At 34.7% G+C, this 9,525-nt stretch overlaps 1 protein-coding gene across 2 annotated transcripts in view; it reads left to right on the top strand.

Moving 5' to 3' along the window:
• cacna2d2a (calcium channel, voltage-dependent, alpha 2/delta subunit 2a) overlaps nt 1-9,525 on the top strand; it is a 177,953-nt gene that overhangs the window by 135,284 nt on the left and 33,144 nt on the right. For both annotated transcript variants that reach the window (XM_043241387.1, XM_043241386.1), the window contains exons 9-10: nt 6,343-6,393; nt 7,594-7,693. In XM_043241387.1, coding sequence (XP_043097322.1) covers nt 6,343-6,393; nt 7,594-7,693 — 151 coding nt within the window. The remainder of the gene's footprint in view (nt 1-6,342; nt 6,394-7,593; nt 7,694-9,525) is intronic.

Genomic DNA, 9,525 nt, shown 5'->3' with positions numbered 1-9,525 from the left:
TTTTTTTTTTTCAGCCCCGAAGCTTTCACACAGACTTCCTGTAAAGCCTTCGCAGGGTTAACCTGTTTACGGGGTCTACAGTATTACACCGAATGCTCGCCGTTTCCTGGGTTTCTTGAAATCACTTCATGCGTCGTCTTGTTCTTTCTGTCCGAAAGGAACACTTGTCAAATGCGAGCGCGTGGAATAGCATGCTCTTTTTGAGGCATATGGTTTATGGTATGCATTTATTTTTACTTTTGCTTGATTTGCTTGTTTCCAACCATATCTTAACTAACTCCTTTTTCAACGATTTGATACTTGTTAAAGCAAATTTTAAAAACAGCTAAATAAAATAAATTGTTGTTGAGATTTTACGTGCTGTTTTGAAAGAATTTTACTTGAAATGAAAATGTGATGAAATAAAATAAAATAACGCAGGTTCCTGTTACCTGGAAAATCTTCAATATATAATGCAAACGTTAATTGATTTGCTTTTGCTTTGCAGAATACTGAAAGTGTAATTATCCCCCCTTTTTAAAGAAATTATTATTATTTGATATGTATTTATTTCGTAAATATCAAATAATAATAGTGTAATAAAAAAAACTAATAATTTAAATAAATAAGTGTATAGTATATGTTAATAAAAATATAGTGTATGTATTCTTTTAAATATATATTTAAAATTCTCTAAATACTATTTAATTTAAACACGTTAAAAGGATACATGGTGTTTTTATAATTATATATGTACAATGAATATGTATATGAGAATGGATTATAGATTATATATTAATAAAAATGTCAGTTATAGATTAAAAAGTGTAATTTAAAAAATAATAATAAAAATAATAATATGCTGTAATGTTTTTCGTTAACATCAGCATGTTTTGAGTAGGCAGTGTTTGCAGTGTTTTTTCTTTTGTTTTAAAAGTTGATTCATTCCTGTGCCACAACGAACATATGAGCTCAACTGGTGGTGTTTCAGAACATCAGCTGTAAAAGCGGCTAAATAATGTATTTAATGTATATAACACAAAATGTATTTACATATTCCTGAACTGCCTGAACTCTTCATTTTTAAATAAAGATAGTTTAATAGGCCAAATGCTAATATTCTCTTATTTCATTTAAATAAACATAATTGTACATACCTTCATATTTAAATTTATAGCAAATATTTAATATTAATGGTATAAAATACAAGAATTTATTATAATTATTTTTAGCGTCTTTTTTATTTTAAATTTTTTCTATTTTATTATATTTTTATTTATTTATTTACTCATTTATTACTTGTGCTCCAGCTTGTAAGTTTATGCATCGTGTGCTACGAATATTGTTGGCTCTTAAGAGAAATAGTTTGTTTGCGTTCTTCATTTGTGCGTCACTTTGAATAAAAGCACTGTAAAAGCAAATGTAAAAATGTAAATATCAAATCACTTGCCATTTGCAAGCTTATTTTAGATTCCGGTCACCGTTTTCATTAAACCTTAAAAATCTAAAGCCGCTCGGTTAAATTTTTTGCGCATAAATGTAAATGGAATTTCAATTGCATTTTTAGTGAAGGAAAAGCGTGGCGTGATGCACCTCGCGAAGCAGAGCCGGAATCTAGAAGAAAAACTCGAATGTGAGAGAGCTTGCTCACTGATAATCACACTCCATCTTGTTTTTATAGCTGAGGTGACTTCATTATTTATATTTTGGACTAATGGAGATGGTTTGGTGGTTCTGCAGCAGATGCTCTGGATGGCCTGCGTGTGTGTTTAGCGGGTGAGCGGGTGGACGGGGGTCCTGGTTTGTGATGGCCCATCTGCATGTCACCTGGCCGGGGCGCTGGGGAGTGTGGGTAATGACTGGGAAGGAATGGCATCGCCGGGCCTCGGCGGAGGGGTAATTACGGAGTGTAATCCATGCAGAAACCGCACATCTGGATCCATCAGGCTGATCCACGGATGGTACAGTGAGCCGAGCACAGATCGAGAACGTCAGTGTCACAGAGCGGAGATGAATATAGACTGGAGTGTGAAAAATGTTACTGCCAAAAGAAACAGAGCCTATGGAGTGACGGTGAATGATAGTGACGCGGCTCAGATCTGCTGCCCACCTTTAATGGACTCCTTGAGATGTTAGCATGAGTTAATATTAACTTCTACCTTTTTCCAAATAAGACTGCTTTTTCAAATAAATAAACTTGCGATATAGTTTATACTATATATATATATATATATATATATATATATATATATATATATATATATCATATATATATATATATAAAATATTTATTCATTTATCTAATATATATTTAGTTTAATATTATTAATAAGCGTGATATAAAATGTTTTAAATGAAATTATTTTAATAATATTTTATATGAAATATTTGAGGTTTTATTTATAAATATATATTTAAAAAAAAAAATATATATATATATATATATATATATATATATGTATTATTTATATGCACACATGTATACATCATATATATATGTATATATATATATATATATATATATATATATATATACAGTTTAATAAGAATCAAAAAATGTGTCTAACCTTCATTTTTGATGTGTTTTTTGATACCTAACACATACACTTATCAAGCCTTTATTTTTTGCTTCCACACATTAAATCCTGAGCAAACTCATTTCCTTCATTTAGTCCATTGATTTTTTCGTCACATGCTGCATTTACGAGGCATGCGTGTCTTTTAGGCTCTGAAAATTTCATTATGTTTTTTTGTTTTTTATTGGAGTTTTATCGTTGCTCCTAATGCGCTCCTCTCAACCTCCAATTATGCCTCCTGTGTTTACTGAAACTGTATTCATGAAAACGTGTGTTTGTTTGAGCAGAAACACAGGGCGGCGTTATTAGAAGTAAGAACATGAGCAAACACGGCACAAACCGAATCCAGCACGCTGTGGATTGATTGCATAAAAGCAAACAGAGCTGAGAAATGAATTTTAAATACGGAGAAATCTAGTGTACCTCCATGTTTCTCGCTGAGACGGAGCAGAAATTAATTTAGCAATCTGATGTCATATTGTGTGCTTTGCTGTTTGAGAGCCTTGATGTTAGCATGCTAATTTAAAACTGCAGCCTGCCAAGCAATAAGATTCTCATAGTGTAATTTAATTAGGCCCGAGTAATTAAAGCACACTTTAATATCGTTCCTAACCTGTGTGATGTTTGACCATGAAGCACAAAGGGACAGATTTGAAAAAATTATAGCAGTAGAGGTCGGATGCTCAATTTTTATAAAGAAAGACTGGAGCTTTAATCTTAAAAAATATTAAGTAGAGTAATAGTAGAATACACCATTATGCCAGATCCTCATATAAAATGCATACTGTTTTCCCTGTAAATGATTTCTATTTTAAAATACAATTTTCTTTTGAACTTTCTATTCATCAAAGAATCGCGAAGAAAATGCAAGAAATGCTTCTTGAGCAAAAAATCAACATAATGTAATGATTTCTGAAGGATCTGAAAACACGGTTTTTAAAAAATATTGGAATAGAAAATAGTTGAAATTCCTCTTTTTTTGTTTTATATTATTTTTATCCTGTTTTCGAGCACCTTTTGAGTGCGCGTGAGAATATTTAGATGTCTTTCAAAAACATTTTTTAAAAATCGTATCGCCTTAAAAATTTAAAGATATAGTTGACCCCAAAAATTCTAATATTTTAATCCTGCGGTCTGAATAGTATTCAGTGCATGGACAAAAACAAAAAAACATCTTAAAAACATCAATATGAAGAGTTTATTTGCAAAAACAGATTATAATAATGTTTTTATTTATTTCAATCATGTTCTTTATGATGTTATCACGTTTTTATTGTGTTTTATTAGCTGTTTTTTTAGTTATTTTGTTTGACTGAGATGAATTGCATTACACAGTGAAAAAACATGATTTTTAAAAACTGTTTAACTTCTTTTAATCTGTTTAACTCTTTATATATTCTCCTGCAAGAAAGAAACTCGTACAGAAATTATAAAGGCAATTAAATGATGACTGAGTGTTTAATTTTAGCTTGAGCTATGCCTTTAAAACGTTAACATGTTGTTGAGTCAGTAGTCAGTGCTTTAAGATAGTAAGATGATTTGAATGGATCATTCGTGCAACATAAACTTGTAACCGTGTGTCTCCTTTTTCTCCTTTCACATTATATTTATACAAATGAAAGGCTTTTGTAATTAAACCGATAACGTTTGCACCACTGTTCTTCAAAAAAAAACACGATTTCTTTATAGCCAGCGCTCATGGAGAAGCTCTGACCTTTCGGGTAGCGTCTTCAATTATCGAGAACTAAATTAATTTCACCCACTTCCAGCGCCAAAAGCTGCGTGTTATTGTTAGCTTTAAACAGTCTTTCAGCTGTGTTTGTCCTTTCAGCCAACTGTAATAGTCCTCCTTCCGCGTCTAGCACTCTCCAGTGGCATTAAGAACGGATTGGCCTCCAGAGTGAGGGTCAGAGGTCAGCGCACAGGTTTGCGGTGGAGTGCGCTAGTTAGCGTCCGGGGCTTTTCCATTTTTCTAGAGCTTAGCCATGCTTCAGAAGCCTTCCTCGACGAGCCTCGGGCACCTGGCGCCACTTCTCACGTCGCCTCTTCAGCCTGATTACCGCGGTAGAAGAGACCCTCGACGATCGGTCTGCTCCCGCGAGCACAAAGCGCTAACTACCTGTCTCCGCGACGGCCAATCACCTCGCCGCGCAGGAGCAGAAGCGCTTTTCGGAGTCTTCCGAAGACGACGGCGCGCATCAGTCTCTTGCTCTGATTGTCAGGTGTAATGCCTTTTTAATTGCACGGGGGAAAAGTGAAAATGGGCGCACTGGTGTTTTCTATATGTCAGGCTCTATCAGCGGCGGACAGATGCAGCGCTAGGCCGTTTATTTATTTATTTTGTTGTCGCCGACACAAAAGTGCCACGCATCGCTCATTGTCTTTCCGCGCTCAGATTGAAGAGCGTGCTAAAAATGGCTTCAGACAAAGCGTCTCTCCTCGCCGCACGATCTGCTAGCGCTTGCACAAAGACGCAGGGAGACGGGCGGACTGCGTAATGCGTTTGTCAGCGGCCCCGATGAGTCAGCCGGGGAATAAACGGCCGTCCGGTTTGACGTTTCACCTGACGCGGTGCTTCTCGGACTTCGAGGTTAGCTTAGCGCAAACTCAAGACGAGAGTCAAAGGAGCGTGTTTGGGAAAGCAGGACTTGTGCTTCTATAAAACCTGGCGTATGAAATATTTAGTGCTGTTTTTAGTCAAACAAAAAAAAAGGTCTACATATTATGTGTATATTTATTATGTGTATATACAATAATATTAAGTATAACATTTATATGAATATATATATATATATATATATATATATATATATATATATATATATATATATATATATATATATATGTGTGTGTAAATGTAAATATTATCTAAAATATATACTGTATGTGTGTGCATTTATATATACAGAATAAATATACACAGTGCATACGCATGTAAACAGGAACTTTTATTTTGGATGCAATTAATCGCTAATAACCATTTGAAAGCACTAGCAATAATTTATTTTTGAATATGTATTCACAATTTAATCTGTAATATAAAAATGTGCACATGTGTTTGATACTAATGCTTTTATGTCTCGTATAGAGTAGTGGTACTGGAGAATAAGGGGGGGGAAAAAACACAAATTGAGCTAAAATGAGCAAAATGTTGACGTTTATATGGCTAAAAAGAAAGATTCAATTCTGATTGTGAAGTAAATCAATGAGATATGTATACTTGTATAGCAGATGATTGCATTAAATGCATATGCTCTATATATCTCCCAATAATATGTCTATTATTGCAGTAAGATTTTTTATTTAAATGCGTAATTTTTTTTGCGCTGTGGGTTTCAAATATATAATGAAATGCAATATAATGATGTGGCCCTCAAAGGCCTGGTGATCATGCATTATTTCTTCAGTCGAGTGCACGTTCATCTCAACATGTTACTAACAAGTTATTCTTACGGTTACTTTATAAAATCAGTGAGGTGAGGTGAAGCTATAAGCTATAATCTTAGCGCTATTAGGCTAAAAGGCCTTTTGCTTATCAAAGCACTATTGATAATAATGCTTATCTGATCATTATTAGAAAAGGCATATATTAAATACGATACGGTATTTTCTGCGTCTGTTGACTTTAAACCACCTGCAGAATGGCTTACGAGCTATATTGCTTTATTAATGCTTCATACCTTCAATCATGGTAAAACCTCTGTAACTCACAGACTCTTACAGCTTATCGCTTTATTTAGCATTTCAACTCTCACTTAACTCCAGCCTTTCTTTATACTTTTACTAGGTACATTCAAGGAGCGTCTTCTCCAAAGGACATGGTCATCATCGTGGACGTGTGAGTATCCTCTCATACGCTCTGCATTGATAAACGTGTTGTTTATTAGGCCATAACAGCAGTGCGGTGCTCTACTGCCACCTGTCGGCTGAGGACAACGCTGTTTCATCTCATTAACCTCCTGCATCAACATCAAAATGCTACCGTGTTCCTGAAATATGACTTAGAGGTTAAATGCAATGAAAAATGGCATTACGGTTGCCGATATCTGAGGTACCGGCGGAGAATTTAAAACGTCCTGCGACTCCGATCTTATCTGACCTCTAAAACACGTTCTCAGAAACGCTTTTGCATCATACGTACACAGATATGTTTACAGACGAATTTACTGAAAGGCAGGCGCTGCGTTTTTTTTTTTTTTTGGAGTTCGCGTAATTGTCATTTTAGCTATAATGAAATGCACGACCGTTTTGCTGTTAAATGCCACATTTAGTGAATCATCCTTCTTTTGAAATCTTTTGTTTATCAGACCTTGAGTGTTATGCATTTAGAGTCATTGGTGGCACTGCTGCATAGTTTAAGAAGTAAGTGATTGCCTCAATCACGCAGCCATTATGTGCATAATCAAACAAAAAAAAACATTAATATTCTTAAGTAAACCTCTCAAGAAAAACTGCTTAATGGAGGTTAATTGTCACTGGCTGGCAATCCTCCATAACCTTAAATAGATACCGATATCTAATTAAAAAATACACCAATCGCAGCTGTCGCTTTGCCAAGGCAATCTCATGCCAATCAAAAGCACCATCGCTCTGAACGTTTCTGACAATCTTAGACTAATCTCATTGTGACGACTGGAAGCATGAGACAATAGTGCTGTCACCAGGGTTTTTTTTTTTTTCCCAATGTGCTCGGCTTTATTAAACCTTCTAACTCTGGAAGCCAAATTACACATGAACTCGTGCTCTATGATTGCTTTTTCAATAGCTGCTGTAGGCTATTAATAAATCCAATTTGCAGCATAGAATTCAAATGTACTTTGTTTTTGAAGATCGACTGTCTCCGTTCTGTCTGTGAAGATGGCGCTTTTTAACATGCTGTCTACAATTTACTTTTGATGGACGGGGATGAGGGAGACACTTAGCAACAGGTTCTGCTTGGCAACGGCGGTTATGGGCTTGCGTTGCTGTGCACTGCTGTTTTGAGGCATGAGCGGTTTGTTAGATAAATGCCGCGTGTGATGTATTTGTGTGTTTGTAGGAGCGGGAGTGTCAGCGGACTGACCCTGAAGCTGATGAAAACCTCCGTCATCGAGATGCTGGACACACTTTCTGATGACGACTATGTAAATGTGGCTCGGGTAGGGGTACATTTATTAAAAATGATCACTGTTTTTAAATCTTATTGGAAATAATTATTATAATTATGTGTTTTATTCATATTTATTTCTTAAACGATTAATAAATCTATTTCTTATATTAATAATTATTATATTTATAATTATAACAATTAATCAAAAATATGTTGTTAAAAACTGTGCTTATTTATTATGCATATATAAACACACATTTAGAAAATATTTACACCTATATACATTTATATATTTATATGATAATATTTAATGTACAAATATTGAATATATAAACCGTATCTTTTTCTGAAATATGTATATGTATGCATGTGTTTGGATTTATATACATAGTAAATATACACAGTACACACTCAAAAGTTTTATTTTGGATGTAATTAATCTCAATCAATCATTTGAATAAAAAATTATTATTATCATGTTAGTGTATATATATCTGTATATATATCTTAAGTGGGAATATGCTGTTATTGATAGTGATTACAGAAAACACCAGCATCAATATTAAGTTGTGTGCATCCTCCAGGAGTCTGAACCAGTGTGAACATGTAGATGCAGAAAATGTAACATTTAATGTAGAGAGGGTTGATTTATTGCAATCACACAATAGCAGCCCACAAACACCACCCACACAAGTATGCATGCACATATACACACACGCACACACATAATGAAACATTAGCGTTTTGGAGGCCCACGCCAGTAATCCGGGCTGATCCGGGGCTCTTAGTGTGTGTTTCCTAATCCCGGCTCTGAGAGCGCAAAATGAGCATCATAATCTGAGCCGGAACACAGCTCATTCTACAGTCCGCTGAAGAAAAGCAGTCTTAGACCACATTAGAGTTGCTATGTGTGTTTACTTCTGTTTACCTCCAGACGACTAGAGTAGCGTCAAATCAAAATGGACGCTTTTAGCTTGTTTTAATGGCGTTACGCACCCTCGTTTTCTTGCAAAACACAAGAAGAGAGATCCAGACCTCTCTTTCATTTAATTGTAATAGCACTAGCTTCAAAAAATGAGTCAAGAACCGAATCAGTCTGACTCAAACGAACGATTCATTCGTGATTCTGGGATCGGTACGTTTGTCTCCTGAAGACTCAATTTGCTTTCACTTTAATCTTTCCTCTGTTAAGGAAGAGTAAAAGAGATCTCAAAGGGAATTTTCTTTCCTATAGGCAGTTTTAGGAAACATTTCTCGTTTCATTTTTGTTTGCATTGGCATTTTCTTTCCTCTGCACCTGCGGTGTGGAACCTTGTAATCAAGACAGCCGGATGTACCTCAGATTTTCACAGCTGTGCTTCCTCACACACACACACACACACACACACACACACACACACACACACACATAAATGCTTTATACTGAGTTCTGTGCAGTCAGTAAGTAAAGCTGTACTGATGTGAGAGGTATTTATGGAAGCTTGTTTCCGCCATGCGATAGAAAAAAAAAATTAAAGTTAATTGCAACTTTTTAATCTCACAATTGAACCATTTTTCTCTCAATTCTGAGTTTATATTTCACAATTCTGACCGGTTCACAGCTTAAAGAAAAAAATATAAGATATAAAGTCATAACAGCAAGAAAAAAGTCTGAATTTATATTTTATTGTGAGTGTTTCCCTTAGATTTCTAAACTTAATAAAAACACAGTTATGTATTTTGTTTTATTTTTTTATCCTATTGTAGAAACAAGCTTTTGTAGGTTTTGTTTATTAATTTATTTATTTACAGTACAAATACCGAAATATCTTTAAAACAAGACCAGATTATTCAAAAAGCAAAAAAGCATGCTATTAAAAAAAAAAAATTCCCCTGCTTGGT

Source organism: Puntigrus tetrazona, chromosome 6 (genome assembly GCF_018831695.1).
Source record: "Puntigrus tetrazona isolate hp1 chromosome 6, ASM1883169v1, whole genome shotgun sequence".
NCBI lineage: Eukaryota > Metazoa > Chordata > Actinopteri > Cypriniformes > Cyprinidae > Puntigrus > Puntigrus tetrazona.
The sequence above is the reverse complement of the archived record's forward strand: the minus strand, read 5'-3'. Positions and strand labels throughout refer to the sequence as shown.